Source organism: Pelodiscus sinensis, chromosome 21, assembly GCF_052426305.1.
Source record: "Pelodiscus sinensis isolate ZL-2025 chromosome 21, ASM5242630v1, whole genome shotgun sequence".
Taxonomy (NCBI): Eukaryota; Metazoa; Chordata; order Testudines; family Trionychidae; genus Pelodiscus; species Pelodiscus sinensis.
The window spans coordinates 19,959,610-19,987,601 of NC_143072.1; the positions used below are offsets into that span (position 1 = coordinate 19,959,610).

Sequence of the window (27,992 nt, forward strand, 5' to 3'; positions counted from 1 at the left end):
GCCTTAAATCAAATTCCTCTGGCAGCACCATTGTGGGAGTCGATGGAAAAAACTCTCCTGTTAAATTTCCTCACACCTCATGACCCTGTGGAGTATTGGGATCAAAAGAGACGCCATCAGTGTTCGATTTAGTAGGTCCTTACTAGACCTGCTAAATTGAACCCCAAAAGATTGATTTCTGGAGTGTCAATCTCCACATAAGTATAGACAAGGCCTGAAAGGCACAAGGTCAGATTTTCAGAGGTGCTGAGCTACCACAAGAATCAATTAGAACCATGGGTGCTCATTACTTCTGAAACATCAAGTCCTTTTCTATATTTACACACATGCTTAGGTATGACCCACCGGAAAAAAACCACATTCATTTTATTGTCATGAGTCTATTGTAATGCATTCTACCCCTTCTGAATGCAACACTCAGCTGCAGCTCACTACCCTGACAAATAAAGGAAAGCACTTTATGAAACCAATTTAATTGGGAGGTGACAGAAAACATACAGCCATTTTCTTTAGCCTTATCACTGAATTGGCTTCAGCTCCAATCTCTGCCAAATCCCACTCAACAGAAGAAATTAACCAGGTCAGCGGAACAGGTGCTACGCTGTGTCTGTCAAGGGGCTGGCATCCCCACAATTACTTGCACACAATGAAGCGGTAATCTTTACAGATCATCTCTCCCAATAAGCATATTGGGGACGGGAGGAGAAGAGTGAAAGGGAGGGAGGGAGAAGGGGAGAAAGGAAAAAGGAAAAAAAAAAGCAAGAAAGGAAAATGAATGTGTTGCTGCCTCACGGCTCAGCAGATGTCTGTGCGTGATGTACGAGGCTAGGATAAGCTGTCGGAGCCGGCTGCCAAAGAGTGGTAAGTGATTAAAGCCTCCACAGTCCTAAGCACCATATTTAGAGTCTATGGGGTTTCGAGAGCTGCACCCATTCCTTGCTGTGCTGCCAGATGTTGTCGATTGGTCCCGTTCCTATTCGCTGTGTGCGGGCGGCAGCAGTTGGTACAGCAAGTACTGCAATCTGGAATGTTTCTGGAGATGCCGTACATTAAACGAGTGTCACCCATCATTCACCTCTACAGAACGCTGAAACAACTCCAATTTGCTGCCGCTTCCCTCTTGGGAAATGGCCAAGATACAGTTGTGCCTGGCAGCCCCATTTGTTTTACTCAGGTGTTCCTCTTCCCTCAATGACCTCTATTAGTTTAAGTTTTAATTTAGATTAACCCCGGCACCCCAATTAACCAGTGAGGGGAAAAGCTAAAATGTGACTAGTCATAACTCTAAAATCAGAATTTATCGAACTTCAAATTATTAGGAAGGAGGAAGGGCCATTCAACTACTGCTCTTTTTCTTTAAAAACTTAACATTTCAGGGCCAAGAACCCTCCCAACACACATATGCTCGCACACACACTATATAGGCCTAAGGTTTGCCAGTGGAGGTTATTTTTCCCTATTCATTTTAGTACTTTATTATGCTTATTTAATCTGCGATACGCTCTTGTTGCAAACTTGGACTCCTGATGATGGAAACAGATTGATTGCATCTCAGAATTCTCTCGCACAAATATTCAGCGCTAACATCATAGATATGGCCCTCCAATCACTGCAGCTCAACAGCTCTCTTTTTCATTTTAAAGAGTGTGTGAAAGAATCCAATCGCCAATGCAAGAATTGCTGAGTCCCTCTTTGCCATGGAAATGCTGTTCAACTCACCCCAGGGCTAGGAAGGATTCTCTGACTGTAACAAACAGTCCTGGAAATCAAGAGATACACATTTCATTCCCTGCTCCACCCAGAGTTCCTGCATGATCTGAAGGAAGTGGTTTACCAGATGAGACGTTCACAAGTGTTTAGCCTTGTCCCGACTCTGGTCCCACAGAAGTCAATAATAAAACTCCCATTGTCTGCAACAGTAGCAGAGTCAGAACAATGCTGAGGACTCATGAAAAAAAAAATCACCTCCTTAAAATTTCTCAGTGCTCTTCCAATATTTGAAATGGTTTTAGCAATTACCTACTTCACAAATGTTTTCTTTCTATTTGGGAGCCCAGAATATGTACAGGCAGTCCCCGGGTTACGTACAAGATAGGGACTGTAGGTTTGTTCTTAAGTTGAATTTGTATGTAAGTCGGAACTGGTACATATTGTAGGGGAAACTCTAGCCAAACATTTCTCCAGAGCTCAGTTTTATTCTCCCACACCTCACTTCCCTCAGTCCTTTATTCTCAAGCTGAGGTGTCTGCTGAGAAAAGCCGCTCCGCGTCTCCCTGGTCTGCTGGGGGGACGGGGGGGGGCTAGCTTCACGTCTCCCTGGTCTGCTGGGGGGAAGCAGCTAGTGCGGGGTTGCCTCACCCCGTTTGTAAGTAGGGAGCCGATGTAAGTCGGATCCATGTAACCCGGGGACTGCCTGTATTAGAAATGTCTACTAGCCCTTAAAACATGTCTGATTGAATGAGTTATAAGGCCCTAAAAATCAAATAATTCCACCTCCTTTCACCATACTCCAATTGTCATGTGAATTTATCTGCTGATCTAGTGAACTTCTCTAGTTAGGAGTTCCAGCCTTCTAATAATATCACAGCATTTGTTTAGTCTTGATGTTTAAACCATCTCTGGATTCTCGGACCAGCAATATTTTTTTGGGCACGGGTCCAGGACTTAATTTAGCAAATCACTTCAAAGCACTGTAATTTCCAGTATGCATTTTATGTGGCTGACATTATCATCTGCTAAATGAATTACAAACACAATGATCACCCCAGCCTGCAGCCTCCACAGTACTGTGTGTAGTCTCCCTGCCTCAGCAGAGAAGGAGCTTAGGAAGCCCAACAGCATTTTCAATCTTCACGCAGATTAGACAAGTTTTGTGTTTGAATGACGATAACTAATGTGCCACCGAGCAACTGCAAAAATTTTTATTTGTGATGGGGCTTTCCCACCCACATAAGCATTTGTTTTCTCTTTAAAATATTCAGCTGCAGAAACGTCTGTAATTTCCTCTTTATACTGCAATAATCAATGAGAACGACAGACATAGGACTCATGCTGCAAGCCAAACCCATGTGAGCAGAGTAGTGTTTGTGAAGTCCATAAGACCGCCCCCATAAGGCAGGGCTAAAGGACTGATCTATATAACCTTGCATAGCAATTTCAGAGTTAAAACCTTTGGACATCATGAACTAAGGATTGAAGGTAGAGATTACAGATGCCCAGTCAAACAACTATCATGGTGTTTCTCAAAGACAAATCTTTGGGCCAAAGAATTTACGGCTGAGAATATACCACATTAATTCCAGAAATACAAAAAGCCAGCTGGAGCCAAGAGATTTCCAGAGACCCACCTGGTGGTAAAAGTCATCATCATCAAAGATCTCTTCATCCAGGTCTTTCAGGTGCGTGTTGGACTTGGCTTGAGGGATGACCTCCTGGAACAGCAGAGAGAATGTTTGTAAGTCCACATGTGCCTATGCTTTGGGCAGCGACCAGACACGGTAGCATGTCCTAAAACACATCTAATGCGCTTTTGGTGGATTTGGGCTGTGAGCCTCCTTGATCCTTATTTTCGGCATTTTGTGTTCAATATTTACAGATTTGGGGAACAAGCTCTAGATGTATTAAGCTGTAGAAAGAATTCCACAGAGAAGTGACAGAAGTGCCATTTTACTTAACTCGACAAAAAAAAAATGAAGCAGCATATAATATAAAGCTATTAAAGATTAACAACAGGTTGGATGAAAGTATTCAGTGGATTCTTTTCCATCTGACTTCATTGACACCATGTAAAGTGTATAAACAATTATAAGCATGGTAGCATGTGAACATCTTCTATTAAAAGTAGTTTTTAAGCACCTGATTATTGTAAAGATAGGATTAAAAGGACTTCTAATACATTGGCAGAAAAAGACTGTCAACACGGAACTGGTTTATGAGTCCCCAACTAGGAAACAAGCACAGACTGTTTACTAGTCCTTAAATACTAAGCTGATATAGACACTTATTTTGCAGGTGAAATGCAATGTGATTGAGTCCAACAACTTGGTCAAAAGCTTTCAATTTTGCACTTGTTTCTTTAAGAAGCAGAATACCAGTTATGTGACAGAACTGATACCTATGGTGGGACCAAGTCAAAGTGGTAGCATGGTCCCATCTCAAGGTTTGCACTGCCTATCAGGAATCAGTATAGGCACCAACACAAAATGTGAAATACAAGAAGCACCTTTCATCTTTTACTCCATTAAATTACACAAACAGGCACTCCATCACCTCCTACATAACTCTCCCACCAAGAACTTTACCTGCTAAAGGATTCATCTAATTCATTTGCAGAGAATGCCATCACTTCCATTGGAAGAGAGTTTCCTAAACAAAACACTTACCGAACATCCGGGCAAAGATTCAGGGACCGGCTGAGATTCCTTCTCTGGTTTTCCAAGCACCCTATACACTGATCGCTTAGTCTGTGTCCGTCGTAGTAATCTCTCTTTGTCCATCATAATATGATCAATCTGAGTCAAGATTGAACGCTCAAAGGCACTGAAACCCTGCAACAACATTAACTAGTGTCAGATAATGCAGAAAGCTGCTGCTCAAGGCAGCAATGTTCCTTTATCTTTCCGTGTCAGTGGATAAGCAGACAATGTTCCTACAGGAGCAGTTTTAGTTTGGATTTTTCTTGTTATTTTATATATATAAAAATAAAATCCAACAAAAATAAGCCAACAAAAAGACATTGACCTGAGGCAAGCTGAAAGCCTGGCTTAATAGACAGGCTTCACTATCCTAGCTCAGACAAACATCTCAATGTTTCATATTAACCCCTGCATGTTGGGCATCTCTTTGGACAAAACGAACTGTGTTCATATCTGCACAGTTACAATAAATCATGAAGTACATAGGGAAATACACAAACAGCTAGTCAATTAGAAAAGTAGGAACTGTCATACCGAACCACACTAGTCAGACATCTAGTGCCGTATCCCGTCTCCAATTCAAAGCGATGGATAAGAGCTACTTCAGAGGAGGGTGGGAGAAATACTGTAGGAGGCAGTTCTGATGTAATCTGCCCACAGGGAAAATTTCCTCCTGATCCTGCCAAGTTACAGTCTGGCTTATGCCTTAGGAGCATGAGGCTTCCAAAAATTGGGGGGATTTTTGTTGGTCACGGGTGGGGGGGGGGGAAGAGGGGGGGCGGTGGTGTTTTAAATCTTACTATTGTAGCGCTAGATTGAACAAGGAATGTTTACATCTATGAATGGCCTCTGGTAAATTTCTCTCGTATATACACACTTGCCTTCCCCAATTTGCCAGAAGCTAGTTTTGTCTTGTCATGCCACTTCTGCAAGGTGTTGTTCCGATACATTCTGAAATCAGCAAATCTCTTAGCCATGAACTCGGGGTAGTCTTCCATCTCTAGTTTCCGTTTAGGAGGGCCTTTCTGCGTCCGAACCTCACCTTCCATCTCTTCATCACTACCACTGGGGATCTCCTCATCACTAGACATTTAAAAAAAATTTTTTTTTTTTAAATCACACTGAGGCAACAATTTGGAAACTCTCTTTAACAGCCACTTCTCTTGCCATCTTTTGCTAATTATTCAGATGTCAAGTAGCTAAACCCCCCCCCCCTTCTGCCACCAAAAGAAATTAAAAGCACAAGCTTCCAGAGAACACAGGACACGTTCAAATGCCATTTGTCCGCAATGTCCATTACCCAAACAGCAGCAACTGGGGAAGCAGCGCTGAGATGGGGAATGCCAACGCTTTTATGTTTCCCTGTTTAAAAAGTTAGCTAGCAGATGGATTTTAGAAAGGCTGCTGTATTTACCTCTCCACTTTTGACTGCTTTCCATCTACCAGATACCTTGTGCCTGGATATTGATACAGCAGTTCATCCTGGAGGTCCACTAACGCTCTCAGCAATGCCTTCAAGGCTTTATAACCTGCAGAAGAAGAAACACCAGTAACAATTTCAGGTTGATCCCAGCTTCTGGTGAAGCCTTAGAGTGACAGCTTCTGGCTTCACATACTAAACCTACATTCCCCCCACAGCTAGCGCAGGTATTGTGAAGCCTCAACCCCATTAAAAATGCTATTTAACATTTATAGATCATTCTTTAGTTAATGCCAAAGCCTCTGCAGAGAAAGGAAATTCCTATAAACAAAGGGAGGAAAGGGGAGTTTTTCTAAACAGTTACACACTGGGAATGCATTGATCAATCTATTTAACTGACACGCACAAGTTTGGGCTTGGAATACTAAAAGATTAGCATACTGAAGTAGTAAGTTACTATGGGCTTAAGGATCTGATGGCACAAAAATATGACAACTTCCCCTTTTGCTGACTAATTCATTGCCCTCCCGTGTTAGCCAATGCCTGCTGCAAAAAGTTTGGTGTCAGAATATGAAGCAATTCCAGAGAGGGAATAAATATATTTATGCATTCTATCTACACTTACAGATTTTGGTGGATTTTCTTTTTTTTCCTCCCCTTCCCCCTTTTTCTTTTTCTTTTTTTGAATGTGTGTGGGGTGTAGGGAGCAGGAGGTGAGAGGAAGAAAGGAAAACGAATGCCTGAGGAGCTGTGATGGCTACAGGTTCTTCTACACTGCTGTGTTTACTATGCGGGAGGTAGAAAAAGTTGGCGTGTAAGTAAAATTAAATGTAGCAAGGTCTGATTGCTGGGGAATACAAATAAAGATCTAGCAAATAATGAGAGGATTTTGATCAGATAATCAGAACTGCAGGCCTATAGGTTTATAAACAGAGCATGTCAGTCTCAGGCCTGCCAACTGGGCACTCTTCACAAACTACATTCACTGAAAAAGACAGAGTGTAGTTAAACAAAGAGAATCAAGGCAGGAGTTTAAGGGTTATCCTCAGACAGCTGTTTTCCAGACTACCTGCAGGCCTAAATGCTGAAGGCAGCCCATTCGGTAGCAATCAGCCCAAGAGCTGGCCAGTTGCCAATTCCTTCACATAGCTGTGAACACACTCCCTGTCGAAAGACCTTTACAATCTACAGGGACAAGCATTCCAGCTCAGACACAAGCCAGGTGATGGGTTTGTCCAACAGTGGTACCGCAGCTCCGCCTAAAAATGTAAGAAATTAACACCAATAGGCTTCCCAAGAAAATTCTCCATTACCAGGTTAGTAGGAGCCTCTTTCCCGGCCTGGCTTGCATGCTCTATATATAGGCTGAAGCATCACTTATTTCAGAGACCACACACTGCTGATATTGCCAACATGCAGCCAGAGATCCTGGTGTCTAATTGGGCCCATACTGGGGAACCATTCCACAGATTATGGTCAATACGGAGAGAACACAACAGACTGGATTCCAATAGAGTGCTGATGGGAGAGAACCCCAGTGCTTCGGATTTCCAGTTCCTGCCAACATAGCCATGCAAAGCTCTGTTGTTCCAGAAACCACTCAAGTGGCTACAGCGGAGTCGGCAACCGTCCTGAAGTGGCGTGCCAAGGTTTGACCCTCCTACACTGGCCCATGCTGCACTCCTGGGAGGCAGGGACGGGCTCTCTTCATTGTGCACCCCGTGGACCACTGGCCTCAATGCAAACCTTTCCTGGACCACCAGTTGCTAATGGAATCTCACCATTAATTACACCCGAGCCATTCTGCTACTGCTATAGCTAGGGAGAATGGTTTAATTTAAATTATTAAACAGACTAAGCGTTTTAATTTTCACATGTTCGTTTATCAAACTTCATTTTAAATAAAGTAAAATATTAATTTATGTCCAACACAAAAGGTTTCAATGTTTTCTTTATTTATGGCAGGGATGGGGAACTTTTTTGGGGTCAGGGGCCACTGACACACAGAAAAATCAGTTGGGGACCACACAACTGGGAAGCAAAAAAAACTTCTCCAAAAACGCCAAACCCTCACTGATGTACCCCCAACTGAGACACCTCACTTCTCCGGCACGCCAGGCCCATGGGGCAAGGGAAGGGACACAGAAGACTAAGGTTCTGGCTTCCTATAGGCCAGATTGACTTTTCTGGGGTTCTGGAGTTAGTGGATTTTGTGCACCCCCTTAGGCTCCGAAGGGGGACAAAAACAAGGGGCTCAGTGGGCAGGACAGAGCTGCCAGTGGGGGAGGGGGGGGGAATAGGCATGGGGGTGAAGGACGTGGGAGGAAGGTGGGATGCAGGAGAGGGAGAGGTTGCGAGGTCTGAGTGGGAGGTAGGGGGCAGAAGCAGACTGGGAGTAGGGCATCTGGCCAGGAGGGAGGGCATTGGTACAAGCTGGGACTGCAGAGTCTTGGCAGTGGGAGGAGAGTGAATGAGGGGGATTGAGATGCAGGGGTCTGGGATTGAGGGGGACGTTTACCTGGCTTTGCACCCCCATACAGCAGGGAAAGCTTCTGGACAGCATGCCACTGTCCTGCCATTCCCCCAGTGGGGTGGGGAGGGAGCTCAGCCCCTCCCCCGCCACAGCAGGAAGCCCGCACAGCCCCAAGGCTGCAGCACCAGCTCCAGCTTCCTGCCAGGAGGCACAGGTGTGGGGAGAGGTTCCATGTGCTGCATTTCCCCCAGCGGGGTTGGGCGGAGTGGGGAGAGAGCGGCAGCACACGGAATGCACCTGCCAAACCCAAGCACGCTGAGCCCCGCAGTGCCCCTGCTGCACTCTGCAAGTGGACATCTGGAGATGGAGGAGGCTCTGGTGCGGCCAGGGCCCCGCACGCCGAAGGCAGTCCCACAGGGGGACAGAAGGGCCCATGTGGTGCACGGTGGTGGGGCAGGGGATGGTAGGGATTTGCCACTGGCGGCGCGCACTGCACTGGAACTGGGCAATCGGAGGTGCCCCCAAGCTGGCTACGGCTGCACATGCCACTAAAAATCGGCTTGCGTGCCACTTGTGGCATGCGTGCCGTGCACTGCCGACCCCTGGACCACATAATGCCACCAGAACCCACACTTCAGCAAGTTGTTTTCCCTATTGTGGCTCCAGCCAGATGATTCTTGATGATAGGCTTGTATTTGGTACCTGAGCAGAAAATCAGATGCGACTGTTACTTACATGAGGAAGTGGACAGCTTGGGCAGTGTTTGTAGATGTAGCCCAATTTGACGTGTATGTTTGTAAATGTTAAAAGCACATGACATTTTGGCCTTCTGACCTAACAAGACAATGGTAAGAACACAGATTTAAGTTTGGGAAGCTAGCCATGCTCACATACCTGGCACCTCTTGCAAAACACGCACCCTATTGTCACTCCAACCACTCTATGATGTCTGACGCTATGGTAAGTCTTTACAGCTTGAGGTCCCTGACAAATTCAAGTACAGTAAGCAGCTACTGACTATCTGAGCATCAGGTCTTTTACTACAGACCATTCTTCCTAACAAATCACAAAGGACTAGGTCCTCAGCCGATATAACATCAGGGGAGCCGTTTCAATTGACAGCAGCTGAGGATCTGGTCCCAAATCCTTCCCTTAGGCTACGTCTACACAGCATAGTTATTTTGGAATAAGCTATTCTGGAACAGTTATTCTGAAATAGCACGTCTACACTGCAAGGAAGCCTCAAAATTAATCAGAGGCAGGCTTCCCTAATGCAGACGTGCTATCACGATTTAGAGCCCCAGGAGGAATAACTTAGAATGGCCCTGGTGAGGGGCTATTTAGAAATAGCAGGAGTGGAGCATCTACACAGCCCTTATTCCGAAATAGTTATTTCGGAATAGGTGTTATTCTTCATAGAATGAGGTTTACAGAAGTCGGAATAAGCCGTCCGTTATTTCGAAATTATTTCCCAGTAACGGAATTACTGTGTAGACGCTCACAGTTATTTCAGAACAGCCGTTATTGCAAAATAACTTTGCTGTGTAAACAAACCCTCACTGACTAGCTAGCGCAATAGGAAAGAGGGGGGGATGGTATTTTATTTTCACTTGGCCATTTTTTTAAAAGGAAATAGAAAACCATGGATAAAAAGAGCAGCAAATCTTCATCAGCCACATGAAGGCAACGAAAAAGGAAATCAGCTCTGACATGTTGGGGTCAAAATCTTTTGCATGTTCCCAATGCCAATATTATTGTCGTCACAGAACTCTGATGAACGATGGCCTGACCTCCGTGGCAGTAATGTCATTGAAAAGGCACCAGGAAGACTTTTGCGGCAGATCAGCATTACGCTCATCTTCCTCCCCTATGTGGCTCATTACAGATACATTTTGACAGCTGTTCTATATAAACCTATTAACAGATTAGGTTGCCACACTTGTGAAACAGCCGTGTGTTAGCATCAAAACAGTTCTGAGAGAAACAGACAAAAGCCCTTAAAATGCATCTGTGGTATGTGTTTGAAGCAAGGGCATCATTTGCAAGAGGCAAGTGCTCCCAACCCGAAGTGCGCAGCTTAAAGCAGCAAAATCTTTTCTACCGCCTGCAACCCAGCTAAATATCCCCAGAGCTCCTGAACCTGCTTATTTTCTACCTGCTGTCTACCCTCCAGTGGCAAAGCTAATGCACCCCAGGCAGCTTTGATCCTGTCTATTACAGCTGGAGTAGCACTCAAACTCTTCTGAGTTGTGTCAGGGCTATTGCACGCAGGCAAGACATAAAGACAGGCTCAAGCTCCCTCCGGATACGAGATATGGACCCCAATAGAAGCGAGGATGGGAAGCAATTTTATCTGGAGAGAAGGGGGTAGGGAGGGCAGGTCAGACAATGACTATGTGTCTACCCAGGTGGGAGGGCTAATTATTCCAGACACGGGCTTCATCATGAGCCTCTTACAGCTGGATAATTTCCATCCTTTCAGTCCTTATGTATTTCATGGTGTTATCCGATGGGGTTCGTGGTATTACCAACGGCTGCGCAAGTGTGCTATAAACTCAACGACACAAGCTAATATTCCCTTAATATTGCACTGCTTTACCCGTTTCAGCATTTAATTCCAAAAAGGGCTGTTTTCATCCAGATTTCCAAACAACCACCCTCTCACCCCCACTCTTTGTCCTATTTGCTTTTGGGAAAGGACCATTCTAACTCAGGCATGAAGACAGCATGTAAATTACAGCAGTTTTATGAACACAACCCAAGAAATGGGGGAACAAGCCCCCCCAACCCATTCAGCAGGCTGTTCCTGGTCTGAAATGGGCCATTAAAGCAGAGAGGCGTCACAAGCACAGAGTTTTTCTTAAGCACACCAGCATGCAAAAGCCGTTTTCAGATTTAAAAATCCTTTCGCTTCTATCCTACCCTCATTTCCCTTCGGTACAAATGAGAGTGCCTTCACAACGTGCCAGTGGGCACAGAGAACAGAGCACAAATAGCCCTCATATAATTTGAGCAATAATACATGTGTGGACCTGACCACACAACAAGGAGGGTTCCACAGACTAGCAAATCTTTGCCAGTTTTCAATTGCTAACATTTTTTGAGAGACAGACAGACAGACAGCCACAATACAGTTTGAGCAAGTGAGAAAACCTGGGTGAGACGCATAACAAAGCTTCTGCCATTTACTCAATGGGTCTGAATTTCTAACAAGCAATTTACTTCCTGGACTTGCCACACCAGCATTAACCATGCTGTGGATTTGTTTTGCCCTGTTGTGTTCAGATGACCAGGGCTCCCTGTAAGCTGTGCGCTTGGGTAGCTACCCAGGAAAGTTTCAGGTGCTACCCAGCTGATTAGCAGAGCACCCATAGCCAGCAGCGTGTGTTTGTTTTGGTGATGTACATCTTCACATGCCTTGGTACACAAAACAAAATTTATTCTGCGCACAGATGGAAAAAGTTAGAGGGAACACTGCAGATGACTACAACTGTCTACACGTTGGCTGGCTCCGCATTGCCTTCTCTAGCAGCACCCCACCTTAGGCACCAATGCTCAGTGAACAGACACTGCAATGAGAGTACAGCCTGAAAATCCTTCATACAAAGCTATTCTGACTGCACTTTACAGGGCAGCTCTCTATTGCTGCAGGACCCTCTGCTCTCCCACCCCTCTTCCCTGTGTTTTGTGTTGCATTTTTTTTAACTCACACTGTAATCTCCCTGGGGCCCGTGCTGTGCCTTTTCACAGAATTGTAGGCCTGGAAGGGACTTCAAGAGGCCATCAAATCCAGTCCCCTGCTTAGGCTATTGGGCTATAAAATTAATGTCCTTATACTGGACCTCAAGACATCTGTGAAAAGTCCTCAAACTAATAATCTAAATTTTCAAAAGTAATTTTGGGTGCCCAACTTAAGGAAACTGATTTTCGCAGGGCAGAAGCTAAGCACTATCTGCAAGAAGACAGGGCCTTTAAAGAGCCCCAACATGGTCACTACTGCCCCTTTTGAAAACATGGGCAAGTATCTTTCTGCTCCATACGCGTTGTGCACAGCAATGCTAAAATTCTCCCTGTAGCACTTACTCCCAATCTAAGTGCCATTTAAAGAATAGAAAGAGGTCCTGTTGAGTGGGCAGCGAGGTGAGAGGAAACGTTTACTGCTGCCATGCGAACAAGTGAAACATGTTTTGAACCTACCATCCAGTCTAAATGGGAAACCTGAGACTGTCCTTAGCAAGCGGCCAGCTCATAAGAATCACTTTTAAGAGTCCGTGCGAGCCCCTTCATTTTGTGTACAGGAGTGAAAAAGTTGTTGCGGATCCAGAAGACAGCATATCAATCCAGCAAGAAAGCTGGAAGCCAATATCAGTAAATCAAAGTGTGCCTTTCTGTTAATACTCTCTCATATGTTCTCATTTTATACATCCCTTTACCGAGTCAGAAAGGAGCCCTGGAGTATTTAAGCTCCATTCAGGGATAGCACTGCCATGTATCAAAGTGTCAGGAGACCCACCAGAGATGAAATCTGTCCTACCGCTCTCAAACCACACACACACACACACACACACACACACACAAAAATCAATTTTGTCAATGCCACAGCTCACAGGCACACTACCTTTGTTGTTGGTCCTACCCCTTGTTTGAATCAGTGGTGCCAGTTCCTGAATAAAGGATAACCAGGCCAAGCAGCCATCCTTTAGCCAGCCTCATTTAAAGTCAGAATGCAGCCAGATGTTCAGCTATAGTGGACACTGATATCCAAGTACAGATTAAACCTCTCTAGTCTGGCACCCTCAGGACCTGACTGGTGCCGAACCAGAGAATTTGCCGGACCACGGGAGATCAATATTCACTAGCAGCATTATCAACACTTCCACTGCTTCCTGGACTTGTAGAAGACATTTAGGGGATAAATGAGAGCTAAACAACAGCACAGAACACAGAGCCAGGACTGGTGGCTGTAAACAAACTTGATGGGACCACGGGAAACATGACCACATCGATGACAAGTGGACATCTGGTTAAGTAAAATCATGCTGGACCACAGATGTTGCTGGACCAGAGTGTGCCAGACTAGAGAGGTTCAACCTGTATCACTAATGTGGTGTTGCATGGAGGATGGGCATTTTTTCACACTTTCTGTCACTGTAAGCAGAGTACTGTATCACTACCACAAGAAAGATCTCTACCTAGAAAATTACTTGGTCACCTTTTCCCAGCACTAAACAGGACCTCCCCTTACACTCAGCAGTGTAGCAGCAAGGGTGAGGGGGGAGGTCTCTGCAATGCTGTTGAAGTCAATGGGACTAAGAATGTGTTTAAAGTTAGTAAATGCTTATGAGCCAAATTTTTAAAGGTATTTAGGTGCCTAAAGATCCAGATAAGGGAATGTAATAGGGTAGTCGATTAACTGATTAGCAAAAGCTTATAGGTTAATGCTATAGACTACGTGCATTCCTTCCCCCCCCCCCCCCCCCATCCCAACCAGTACATTTTTTAGCAGGCTGGCCAACAGCCCAGCTCAGTCCTGGCTCATGCCAGGTACGGGACCTACCCCTGCTGTGGCTCTGCATTTAAAGTGTATTAGGAGGCAGGCAGGCAGCCAGGCTCACTTCAGGTTCGCGCTGGGTCCAGGAGCTTAGACACCACCCCCCTTGCAGACAGGGGCTGCTGCCACCCATCACTGCTGCCTCTTTATCAGAGGCAGCAGCACAGGGCAACAAGCAGCTGATCTGCAAGAGGAGCTGGTTTTTTAATTGGCTCCCCTCACACACTAGCTCCTGCCTGGCACCCTGGTTGCTGCTGGCCCTGCCCCCGCCCCCGGGGAGTATAGAATAATCGACTAACCAATAAGAATTCATGACATTACTCAACTATTCAATGAACAGATGCCCTCAATTCTGCCTGGAGGCTAGGGATGTTACAAGTCATTTAATAAGGTCACAGTGTAACCGTTAAAAATTCTTAGTGGCTACACTCACTGTAGTATACATCTTAAACAAGCTTCATACTGCAGAGCCCGCAGCAAAGGCTCCCTGGGAGCAGGGCCACCAGCGCCTGCTGGGTCCGTTCCTGGGAAGGAGGCTTTGCTGCCGTAGCGTAGCCACCTCCCTGGGAGTGGGGCAGAATTTAAGCTATCACATTAACCAATAAGCATCAGTATCGGTTAACCGGTTAACCTCTAACATCCCTAGAAATCTGCTGGGTCATAGGGCACAGCACACATGACTCTCCCCACCCAACGAAGCCCAGGAGTGGAACCGACTCTAGACGGGAAGAGGAAAAATTCTCTCTAATCGCAGTATTGTGGGTAAGGCACCGAGTGAAGGACAGGAAATCTGGGCCCTGTTCCAAGCCACACCACTGACTTCCCTGTGCCTCACTTTCTCCATCTGTGACATGGAGATAATGGTAGTCCCCTATCTCACAAGAGTAAATTCATTAGTGTCCATGAGCACCCAGTTACCATGGTGATAAACACCATGTAGAAGAGACAAATACATGAATCTCCAGTCTGTGAAGATGAGATACCACCACAGAGACTAGGAACAGGTAGGGTGGTGGGTTGCGGGGAGGGACAGCAATCAAAGAGGAGAACAAAAGATAAAAATAGAGGATTATTTTCTACATCAATGGTTATATAGCCCATTACTATATTGAAATAAGCAGGGGCATGGTACAGTGTGAACAGTAGCAATTACTGTAGTTGAAATTTAACACACACAGTTTTGGATTTTATACCATATACTACTCTGAAGAGCCCGAGTGAATGGCATGATCCTAGTCCAACAAACCTCAGTACAAGGCTCTACTCTGCAAAGTCCTTTTCACCCATATGGAGCCCCACTGATACACAGGGATCTGTCTGTCCACGAAGAGTTCTTTTCAGGCCTGATTGGTGCCTATATTGTACATGATACACTGAATGGGGTGAAATGAGAGACTGGGGTGCAGAAGGGCAAAGGTTAGAGAGATGCAATCGCTCAGTCACACCCTGGTGGAAAAACTTATTTTTATATGCATGAAAAAATCGCAACAGTCCTCAAAAGGCAGCATGGTCCAGTCGATAAAACTCCCGACAGGATCCAGAGACTTGGGCTCATCCATTCATCTACTGTGACCTTAGACAAGTCATTTCATCTCTCCGTACATTTCCCCTCCACCCTTTCTCTGTCCATTTAGGCCAAGAGCAGGTAACATATGGCCCGCAAGCCAGATGTGGCCTGTCACCATCCCACGGTCCAGAGGGAATCCGGGGAGACTCCCTGCCTGCCATGGCCCCACACACCACTCAAAGTAGTCGGCTGCAGGGACCACGTGCGTCTCTATGTGCCCCCGGGGGAGGCTTCGCATGCAGCCCCTGCTCCCAGCACATTCTCGCAGCTCCCATTGGCCAGAAACCTGACAATGGGAGCTGCCTGGGCAGTGTTTGTGGTTCAGGCAGGGCATGGAAGCTTCTCCCCCGCAAGGGATGCATAGACATGGCCCCCTGCAGCTATCCACTTGGCAGGCAGGGTCCCTCTGGGCTACTGGCTGAAGGTCCCTCTGGGCTACTGGCTGAGAGCTGCCTAAGTAAGTACCTCCCACTCAGAACCTCTACCTGGCTCCCCTCCCCCTCCCACACTCCACCTCTTCCTGCACCGAAACCCTCTCCACCTCTCCTACACCCCGACCCCAGGTCACAAATCAAACCCTCTGTACCCCCGTTCCTGCACACACACTCCTCCCAGACTCCTGCACTCCAACCCCCTGTCCGAGGTCTCAGCCCCCTCCTGCCTTAGGTCACAATCCAAATCCCTGCACCCCCTCCTGCACCAGGTTACAACCCCCTCCCAAACCCTGCACTCCCTCCTATATTCCCTCCTCCAGGGCCAAAACCTCTCCTGTACTCATGCCTCCTCCCAGACCCTGCACCAGCTCACAACTCCCTCCTTCATCCAAACTCCTTCCCAGACCCGCTCCTGCACCCCAACCTCCTACCCCGCACTTCCTCCATCAATATCACAGGAGAGTGCGGCCCTTGACCACTCTCCAAAATCTTGGACTCGCCCCCCATTAAAAAATTATTGACCATCCCTGATTTAGACTGTAAGCTCTTTGAGGCAAGGACTGTGTCACTGCACCTACCCTAACAGACTAGAGCCCACAACTGTAATTCATACAATATGTCCACGTACAGTATGGGTGCACATGCGTAAACAGTTGTTTTTTATGTAATGTATATGGATACAGTGTATGCACCTGATTATGGAAATTATTAAGCAAATCTACTATTGTGCACAGAATACCAAATATAAAGGAAATGGACTTAAATTTTCTATGACTAGTCCATATCTAGCCCCATGATACCCAACTTTAACTGAGGAAAAAAGTTGTTAATCTGGAACTGCAAGCACAACCCTTTTTAATGTTTTCCATATACCCCCCCAGAGTGCATAAGGCATGCACAGACTCACAAACATGGTCAACCCATGTATTTCAACTCTCATATCTTTAACAGAAGTTGAACTTCTGAAATCAGGAGAGAAAAACTTAGAAATGTACTATACAGGGCATCCCCGCTATAAGTCGCCCCGGTATACATCGTTCCACACTAACGTCGTTGATGCTTGTAAGAACTGATGTATTATAAGTCCTCCCATTCTCTGCTCTTATGCTGTGCTAAATAAACAAACAAAACTGTGTAAATGGAAGTCAGCCATAGGAAAAAAAATTCCCTGCTTTACGTCATTTTGCCATACATCGACATTTTTTGGAACGCATCTTGGATGTATAGTGGGGATGCCCTGTATTGCCATTGAAGAATGTGCAAAGTACCTACCTAACTGCTTCCATTCAATAAATAAATTAAATAAATCCACAGCCATAGTTTTTATTAAACTCAGTTATTAAACAAAAAGTATCTTATTAGACATATGTGTTTATCTGAACATTCAGATAAAAAGAGAGTATTTTCGTTCTTTTTAAATGACTCCGAGACTGAAGTTAAACTATAGGTCAAAATGACACTCAATACATTGGCCTGAGAACAATACTTCTCATTCATATCCACAAGCCAGCCACTTGCACTAGTCATCCCCAGCAATTAATCCCCCAAGAAACACGTTTGATTAAATCTTTTCAAGCAAATCCTTTGCTTTGCTTTTGTTAGTTCACTTCTTGTCAACATCTATTAAAATATGCCTTTAATTCTCCCACAATCTTAAAAAACACCGATTCCACTGTCTTCAACTTTAATCAACTGTATGGCCGGCATTTTTCATTTCATAATAATGTGCTGTTTGGAATTCAAGAGGCAGGCTCAACATCAATCATTCGGCAAGAATTTTTCCACTGCAATAAATATGCAAATGAGGAAAGCCAGTCAGTCGTATTTCAGGCCCGACTTGCTAGTGTTTTAAAAAAGACACAAATTTATTAATTGCCGTTGGCCAGCGGAATCCTATTACTTTGGGCATTGATTACAAAGCTGTGTGAGTGATTATTGTGCAACTCGCGGGCTATCCAGGCATGAGGAAAAATTATTAAAGCAAGGCAGAGATTATCAACTCAGAATAACAATAAGCCTTAACATTTTAGGCCTTTAACTTCTTCAACAAAGAATTACGCGAGAGCTCCACTGTATCATAATTCTGAAGTCTGTCAGTATTACTGTTGGAGCTTGTTCTTATGTTCCCCACAGCAAAACAATGTTACCTGTCGAGGTGGGGGGGGGGGGGGGAGGAAAGGGAAAAGAGACCCTGCAGGTGACACATTCCTTAACATGAACCATATGGACAATAGTTTTTTGTTATTCCCATGATGCGGCCAACTGCTAGGGGAACAATCACAATATGGGGAATCTAAGACTTCCACTGTCATGAGGCTATCTTGGAATGTTGCAAGACCTTTTATGCTCCTCATTCCCTGTTCGATTACTTGCTCCAAAAAAACCCACCACCAACAAATGTTACAAGATTAAAAATACAGGGGTAAGTGTAAGAAATGACTCATACAGCCTTCTGCCTTGGATACACTAGCGGTTAGCTACAATCTTTTTGGAAGCAGAGAACTGAATGGCCTGATATTCAAGATGCTAAATGGCTGTGTATACATCCTCCATGGATTTCAACTGGATTGTAGCGACACAGCCCATCTGAAAACCAGGCCAGAAGAGCTTTGGAAGATAATGGAAGTTACACACCTTTGGTGCCACCATAAGCCTTTGCCTACTGGAGTAAAGAGTGCTAGCAAATGACAGCTAGTGCATTTCATCCCCTGACCAGAGTCCAGTAAAAGGTCTATGCCCCCACTTAAGCCCTAAGCGTATATCTACCATGCAGCTAGAAGATGCGATTCCCAGCATAGACTCAAACAGAGCTAGCTTGAGGTTTCTGCTGGCATTGGGAGTCACAGCTCCCAGCTACTTAAGTGGGATTCTAGGATTCAAGTGATGCACAGGTGCTATGCTGGCTTTCTTTAGAGGAATCAACTCCACCAATTTTGCACAAAGCACCTAGTACTTCCATTCATATAGTCACACACATCCATGGAGTAATTTAGCCCACTGACTTCGACACTGCTACTCAACTGAATACACCCAGTAGGATAGGGATAGAAGAAGCCTCTGAAAAGTAAAATGAAAATCAAACCACACAATAAAATAAGGCAGGGTTTGGTATGCAATGATATTATTGGGCATGGGTGAAAAGAAAGAAGGAAGAAAAACACTTAAAAGCCAAGATTCACTGCCTTAGCTCCACCATCTTCCTTTGAAATTGATCTAGGCCAGAAAGGGTGCAAGGCTTATAAAACAGAAATGTTATAAAAGGGATGTTGTATGTTACTATAGATCTAAAGATGGCAACACTGTGTATTAGAGCCCTACTGAGATAGGAGTGCCTAGCTATTGGTGCACACGGGGGAAGGGAGTACGAAGGAAAGCAACATTTCATAGTTCTACAGATTTTGACCTCCTGTGTAACACAGGAAAACAAACTACTGTACACTGATCAAGACAAGACAAGAGTTTATCACATGTGAGTTTTTAATCTCCAGGGAGCTGGCTAACACATTCACACATGCTAGTCTGGATGCTCCACAAACCTTTGTTCCTGTGCGTATTGGAACAAAGGATTGTGGCGCATCATCTACATGAGTATGTACAAGCTTGTTAACTAACTCAAGTTAAATTGGCAGTCAAACCATTCTAATGCAGGCAAACCTTTTCTGTGCACCACACACACACACACACACACACAATTTCAGCTGTTTCCAGTGCTAACAATTACGAAGATAACCTTTAAAATGTGAGCTTTTCAACTTTCAATAAGGCTGGGGGAAGGAAATGCACATGTTTTAAATCTAAGGACAACAATCTGTTAAATAAGATTGAACAAAAGACGCATCCCTGCAAGATTTTCTTTAACAACCCTGAACTCTGTACCAAATAAATACATAAATCTTGTGTGTTGCACTTCTCTAACATGATCACCAAACACTTTACAATTAATCTTGCCTCCAAACATCTACCTTATCAATTCTAAGACCCTGATCCTGCAGCAAGATTTGAGTGGGAAGAACTGCATACTTGTATGGCACCCACTGCAGAATCAGGTTGTGTGTCTGTCTCCTCAATTAAAACTTTAAGGGTGGTCAAGATATTGAAACAACTGAAGAGGTCTATCTTTCTCCTAACTATAACTTAGTGGCTTGGCTTGAAACTGAAATCTGTATCTTTGAGCACGCTTCTTACTAGAGACATGAAATACCTATTAATCAGTTAACCCTTTAAATGTTATGTTTAACCAGTTAACCAATTAAATGGGATCAGGTAGGGCTGCTCCAGCCCACCAGTTAACCATTCACATCCCTATTTCTTATGACATGCCCTCACATCTCGCAGATGCATCTCTATGTTAAATGGCTGCCCAGGAGCAGGGGACAAACTGGACTTTTGATTCATTTTATGTCTCAGCAACACCAACCACTCTATCAAGAAAAAACAAAAACAAATGGTCTGGTAGCACTTTATAGACTAACAAAACATGTAGATGGCATCATGAGCTTTCGTGAGCATGGCCCACTTCTTCAGATGACTGAAGTTACCTATCAAGAGACAGGTTTGCAAGGGAAAAAAACTGCACATAGTTGGTCAGATCTAGCACCCACTAAAGTCAATGGAAAGTCTTCGATGGACTTGAGTGGACTTTGGCTCGGGTCCACTAAGAAAGTTACATGGGATACATAATCAGAAAAAAGGGCTGGAAAGTGACATTTTGGGCCTACCAACCTTATCCACCTCTCTTTAAATGAAAGAACATATTCCAGTACGTGGTGCAGTGCAAAGCTTTGTTATTTGCCAGGGTTTCCAGACAAAACCTATCAACTGAGCTAATTTCTTTTCACTGGCTTAGCCAGACCTCAACGATCGAAATCCAACACTGGACTCAAGAGCTGCCCTTCCAGGCACAAGCAAGACTCCATTTAAGATCTTTGGGACAGAAATATGACTGTTTGACTCCGAGTGGCAAATGACTTAACCAGTCTTTGTCTCAGTTTCCTCCATTTCTGGAAAACAGGAATAATGGAACTGACCCATCCCTGTATAAATCACTAAGATCCTCAGCTACAACTACAAAGAACAATGGATAATTAGGCTATTTCTGTTTTAAAAGTTAGAGCTTTGTTTAAGATAAGAAGAGAGTATGGCTGGAAGGAACTACTGGGAGTTCACTTCAGCTTCATTCAATTCACATTTCATTCAGAAGCTCTTCACTGACTAAATATATACAATACCAAAAATAAGGATAGCACTGGGGCAGAGGGGATATCCATCAGAGACAAACATCATGCTCCACATCAGGATGGGAAGGTAAATATTTTGCCAAGGATACTGGAACACCCGGTCTCTTCTAGAAAGTGTCATGGCAGCTCCAAAAACTAAACCAGAGCAGATGGGACCTGGGTCTCATCCAAAAAGACTCATGCTCAGTCAACTGGTTGGTAGTCAATTTATCTAGCCATTACGGGGCTGAGGTGGTTTCCTTAAACATGAATACATGTTCACAAAAGGGCTGTTCTCTGCAGGAATAGAGAAACGTGTTCTTAGGGGCTTAGTTGTAGAAATATCTACACTGGAAATTTAAAAAAAGATAAATATTCAAAGAAATGCCAGTAAGAAACCCAACAAAAATACCCCTTAAAAGATACTAAGAGTGAAACAAGAACCAACCAGGTCAATACTCTGAAATATTCTCCCCCTCATCACCTCCTCTCAATCACAGGCCCTCTCATTAAAGTTGCTGGATGATAAAATGGATCAGCACACTGCTGAATCATGCTCCAAGTTTGGGAATAAATGACCATCCTACATCCTTCACACTTCCTGCAATGTGCCCTCGCCTTTAAACTGGGATTTCCAGTGGTCTGGCTTCATGCAGTGAACATTAAGAATCATTTACACATAAGTGGGATGCATGGTTCATTTCATTCCCTACACCCCTCCATTTTAAAATCTGCAGCAGAGTTTTCAGTCTGCTATACTGGAAGGCTTAAGAAATTGAGGAAAGGGGGAGATGCGTCACAGAACTTAGGTTCAGTTTGCCTCAAAGTACGCAGCTGGTTACTGAGAACAGATCCACCAGCCAGATGATTTAATAGAACAAGACTGCCTTGGAGTTTAGAGGTTCAGTCCATGAACAGTATATTCAGTTGTGCTGAGAAAAGACTAGTGGTTTGGTATTCTGAGATCATGTCTCATTCATAATAGGGATGTAAGCAAGTAGTTGAGTTGACTACTCACATTCTCTCCCCCATCCCCCCGGTTGCCTCTGTATCAGAGGCAGCAGAAGCAGGGGGAGCCAGAGCTGGTGGGAGCCAACTTAAAAGTCAGTTTCCCCCAACACCATCTCCACAGTGCCACCTCCCTCCCCTGCTACTGCCTCTATTAGAGGCAGCAGCATGGGGGCAGGAGGAGAAACAGGGGAGGCTGCCGTGAAGTAGCCTCTGCTCCCAGCCCCTGTCCGCAGGGGGTCCCAGCTCCCCCCCCCTCCCCCGGCTCAGTCCCAGCTTGCGCTGGGTTCGGGAGCGACCCCCCCGCTGCGGCTCTGCAGTTTAAATGTAGGAGCCGGGCTGCCCACCCAGCTCTTACTACATTTAACCTGTACAGCCACAGAAGGGGTAGCTCCGAGACCCAGCACCCAACTCCTACTACATTTAACCTGCAGAGATTGAGTGCCTTCCCCGATCGACTAATAGTGTACTAAAAAATTCTATCGACTACACGATTATAGTTAAATACCCGTTTCTTAACATCCCTAATTCACAACTGGGATGGCTTCCCCCTCCTACCAACATGCTGCATGATCTGACGCATAATAACGGTGAAGCAGCAAAAGAGGTCTTCCTTTACCAAAAAGTGATGAAGGACTCAAGACTACAAATGCTGAAGATCACAACCCTATCAACTCAGGCTGTGATTTGACGGGTGCCAGTTTGACAAAGTCAATACCCAAAGAGGTGGCATGCAATGAAAACCCACATAAAACAAATGCTGTTCCCCAGCATATGGGGAGGGGGCTCTGTTCCACTGGATGTGATGTATTGGTGAACACATGTGGGTCAGAAGCCTGGAGATTAAGAGCCCATAGTCATTTTCTCACAAAGCCATCCCTGGGCGGGGGCGGGGGGGGGGGGGCGGAAGAGGGAGAGGAGGCATAGGACCTGGGGCACTCCCCTCCCCCACAGACCTTTCCTCTTTTCCCCCTGCCCTGGCTAGCCCAACCGGGGAAATTTTGGGGGGCCTGGCATAGGGCAGCAGCAGCAGGGTTTTCCCCACCACACAAAGACTCCCAGTGGTGCTGGGAGCAGAGTGGCCTAGCAGCCTGCTCTGCTGCATCCTGCTTCTCCGAATAATCCCATAGGTCCTGTCCGTAGGACATTTGGGGTGGCTGCTGAGGGGTGCCAAAAGTGCAAGGCCTGGGGTGGCCAACCGCGAACCATCCTATGGACTGGCTCTGCCTCATAAGATGGGGTTAACCCATCTATAATGGCCAGATCCCAATTCAGGTAGTTAATGTAAACTGCATTGTCGCCTCAAGTGAGAGAGTTCTCCTCCCTCATTTCCCAACCTCACACTAATCCGCTGTGCAGAAAAGCTGCTCCATCTCCACCCCAGACATGGCAGCATTTCCATGATGGGCCCAGCAATCCGACTGCAAAGGGCTTTTCAGGAAGGAAGGCCAATAGCCCCTTGCATACCACAGAGCATGATACAGCTCCAGATTTGGGCAGCTACTAGCACACCCTCAGAAGCTGTATTATCGCACCTTTTTAGCTCTACTTTTCCATGCAATGCAATGAAATGGCAACCAGTGACTGCTGTACCGGAGATATGTAACACTTGAAGGAGATGAATAAATCAGAATGAAATACAGGTTAATCTGTAACTACTGGACTTTGGATTTAAGTGACCTACAATAAGCTTATGAGAACAGAAGTTCCTTTCCCACATATTTTATCTGCAACTCACACTCTGCCCCCCCCTTCAGCCAAAAGCCACCTCCGTGTGAAGGGCTAGCAGAAGGTCTATTGCACTATTTTGAGTCCTGTTTTGAGAGCTAATGCCTGGTCTGTACTGCAACGTTTTGCCAACATAGCTATGTCAGCTATGAGCGGGGGGGGGGGGGGGAGAAAGGGAGAAATCTCACCCCTCACTAACATAACTATGCTGACAAAAGCTTCAGTGTAGTTACACTGCATAACTAGATCACTTATATCAATTTACCTAATAGGGAAAGACTGTAAATATGCCAGCAAAATTCTTTCTGTTCACTTACATGGCATTGCCACTAGAGGGCTCTGCCAGCACAGCTGCACTGGTCACACCTCTGTCCTGTAGACATGGCCTTGGATGGGGCATACATGTCTGATGGCCCTCTACACTCCTCAGTTGACATTTACTGAAGGAGGAGAGCAGGCTCTAAAAACTAATCTTCTGACATCAAACACGATCACATGCTTCAGGGTTCAAACTATATCACCTCAAGGGCCAGGAAGGAATTTACCCTACAGAGCATTGCAAGGAGCATTCTTTTGGGAAGGTGGAAAAGCAGCAGTCTTCAGCATCAGATATATGCTGGAGACAGGATGTCAGGCATGGAAGCCTTCGCTGTTCACAGAGATGGTGGCTATTATTAGTTTAGGGAACAAGGGCCACTTAGCTTGCCCAATCCTGCCAAGGGCTGGACACCCTTCCAAATCCCACAGACTTCAGTGTGAACTCAGCTCCTTGCTCAACTAGCTCCCATGTGAACCAGCAACACTCCATCCCAAGGAGCCCTTTTTAGAGGGCATTATGAAAAATGCTAGCAAGGCTTTCCTTTTGTTAACATGCTTTCCTCTGACACAAAGTGCACATGGCATACCAGGTCAATTTCCCTTTATCTCAGAGCCACTAGGAATACCATGGGATCCACAGGTGAGGAAAATAAAATGCCTGTGATTTTACAGAACACAAACTGAGGCAGACATACTTTTTAAGATTCCATTGTGAGATGGGCGAGAAAAAGACAACACACTTCTCCAGCAGAATTGATAATACTTGTGCCTATGGAAGAGAAGAGTCTCTCTCTTTCCCACTGATCAAAGGCTCTGACCTAGTGGTTCTCAACCAAAGGCACGTACTCCTGGGGGGTATGCAGCGGTCTTCCCTCTGTTCTCATAAGCTTACTGTGCATCAACTCATCTAGAGATCTACCTAGTTTTACAACAGCCTATACGAGAAGCACTAGCAAAGTTAGTACTAATATTTCATACAATGACTTGTGTATAGTGTCCCATATACTGTATTTGTGTTTCTCACCCTGGTGGGGGGAGGGTGTCATGATTTATTTTATAATTACAGGCAGTCCCCGGGTTACGTACAAGATAGGGACTGTAGGTTTGTTCTTAAGTTGAATTTGTATGTAAGTCAGAACTGGTACATATTGTAGGGGAAGCTCTAGCCAAACATTTCTCCAGAGCTCAGTTTTATTCTCCCACACCTCACTTCCCTCAGTCCTTTATTCTCAAGCTGAGGTGTCTGCTGAGAAAAGCCGCTCTGCGTCTCCCTGGTCTGCTGGGGGGAAGGGGGCGGCGCTAGCTTCGCTTCTCCCTGGTCTGCAGCTAGTGCGGGTTTGCCTCACCCCGTTTGTAAGTAGGGATCTGATGTAAGTCGGATCCATGTAACCCGGGGACTGCCTGTATATGGCAAAAATGAGAACATATGCAATTTTTCAGTAATAACAAGCTGTGACATTTCTGTACTTTTAGGTCTGATATTGTAATCAAGTAGTTTTAATGTGAGGTAAATCTTAAGAGTACGCAAGACAAATCAACCTTCTGAAAGGTGCACAGTCATCTGGAAAGCTTGAGAACCGCTGTTCTGGACAACTATGTGGCAAAGCTGACTGTCCTGAAAACATTTGTGTTGTTCCACTCAAATACTTATGTTGGGTAGGTATGAACCCTACAATATGAATGGCAAATGCATTAGATACAAAATAAAACCCTGGACTTTTGTAACTAAATAAGAAACTCTGCCAAACTTCTCCATAGCTCCATAAAACTTAAATAGTTAGTATTTGAGGCCTCCGCCATGGTTCCCTCACTTAGCAATATCGAAGGGCTTGTCTTCACATGAAGCTTTGCGCACCACTGTAGCACTTGAGCGAAGATATAATTATGCTGACATATGAGCTTCTCCAATCGGTATAGCATGAGTGCTGGTAGCTATGTTGAGGATATAGCACTGTCTAAACCAAGGGTTAAGTTGGTGTAACTTTCTTGCTCGGGGTGTGGATTTTTCACACCCCGAACAACATAATTTTACTCATTAATGATGTAAAATCCCTGTTAATCAGTTAACCAGTTAAACGATCGGTTTGCCCAACATTTAACTGGTTAACTAAAGCGGGATCCCGGGCTGGGGACCAGTCCAGCCTGGCTGGAGCAGTCTCCAGCCCATGGGGTCACACTCCCAGCCCTTCTGGCTCCCAGCCCCTACCTTCCCACCCATGGACCCATGGACAGAGGCTGCTTCAGATGATAGCAGCCCCTGTCCACGAGGGGTTCCCTGTGGGGCTGGCACAGCCCCCTGCCACCGCAGGCAGGGAGTTGCTCCAGCCCCACCCCTTGTTACCAGTTAACCAGGACTGGTAAGCATTATCCATGTAGGGTGATGCTTACCAGTTAACCTTTCACCATCCCTGATACGGATATAAATCTGCAGAGTAGAACTGCATGGTCAAGAGTACTAAAGAAGCTACAATGAAGAAAATATTAGACTTAAGGGGAGAAAATACTAGACTCGGTTTTTGCCTCTTGCCCAAGTCTGATTATTTTCTCCATTTCCTTTCATTGGTCCACTGATGCTTCTCTTGAGCTTACGATGGTGAAAGAAGCAAGAGAGAATTCCAACAGCTCTTCATATGCCACTGACAGATGGAACCACAAGGCAGGAACAAAAAAAGATTACTGTCATATAAGCTTTATGGAATTACTGAAAAGTCTTAAAGTTAAAAAGAAAACACAGATACCCATTCTTTAAAAGTCTCGTGTTTTCCATTAACATCTTGCTTTTTGTAATAACCCAGCTTTGATTTTACCATTCTTTTAGCTCCAGATCCCGCCAACTACTAGTTATGAGATTAATTTGTGCTGTTTAAAAGCTGGGATTCCCAGCTGTTTTCCAACAGCATAAAGTATTGGTTTCTAGCTCTACCAGTTTTTGAAATCTCATCCATTTCTAAACGATAGATATATAAAAAAAAAAAAATCAGGTTCACAGTGAAGTGGGAGGGGATTATGGGAAAGCAGGATGTTAATTGGAACAGTGAGATATTGTAACCTATCAGGGCTATAAAAAAAATGATGAGAGTCACAGCTATGAAAGGACATAGAGAGCATCAGATTCTAGCTCTTGTGGATGAAGAGAGATCACTTCTTGTAGCTCTCATTGCTCCCTTCCACTAGCTATACTTTTCTGGCAATGAATCAAGATTTAACATAAGCAGTCCCGATCCCCGGAACTGTTTAATTTTTGACCCCTGAATACTGCCATCACCATCCCACTTTGATTATTCCTTGCCCTTTTGAGGGAATTACACATTCCTGTGGAACCATCAAGGAGAACGGAGCTCTTCCAAAACAAAGACAAAACACAGAAGACCATTAACTGCAAGTGTGAAATCTATGTGGAGACGCAGCACAGAAACTTGCACCCTGGTCTCCTTTTTTATGTAAATAATGCAGGGATCCTGCGGGAACTTGCCAGGGATTGGAATTTTTAATTAATGGGTCTCTTTAATGTGCAAATCAGGAGCAGGCTGCAAGTTCTGACTTGCATTGATTATTAAAAAAAAATTAATTGAACGTGTAAAATCCTAAATACATGCAGCATCTCATGTCCTGGACCAGACTAGAAGATATGGTGCAAGAGAATACAAATCTATCTTGTGGAAACAGACCACTCCCAGCAAAATTACCTTAGAAATTTAAGCTATGGGGGTTTCTGTATAGAGAGCATTAAACATTTGCACTATATTCACAGAGCGACTGCTGTAATTGCGGTAGCATGAAAAGACCACGAAGACTTCTTCCATGGAAGCAAAGCAGGAATAAACATGAGCTCTATTACCAAAGACTGATCGCCAATTGATAT

At 45.0% G+C, this 27,992-nt stretch overlaps 1 protein-coding gene across 2 annotated transcripts in view; it reads right to left on the reverse strand.

Moving 5' to 3' along the window:
* The window catches only part of AATF (apoptosis antagonizing transcription factor), a 108,081-nt gene that overhangs the window by 56,904 nt on the left and 23,185 nt on the right, over nucleotides 1–27,992 (reverse strand). The window contains exons 5-9 of one of the 2 annotated variants that reach the window (XM_075904775.2): nucleotides 9,044–9,142; nucleotides 5,830–5,944; nucleotides 5,297–5,498; nucleotides 4,383–4,547; nucleotides 3,348–3,431 (exon numbers count right to left, since the gene is read on the reverse strand). In XM_075904775.2, the coding sequence (XP_075760890.2) occupies nucleotides 3,348–3,431; nucleotides 4,383–4,547; nucleotides 5,297–5,498; nucleotides 5,830–5,944; nucleotides 9,044–9,142 (665 nt within the window). The remainder of the gene's footprint in view (nucleotides 1–3,347; nucleotides 3,432–4,382; nucleotides 4,548–5,296; nucleotides 5,499–5,829; nucleotides 5,945–9,043; nucleotides 9,143–27,992) is intronic. The other variant, XM_075904776.2, reaches the window with a different exon arrangement.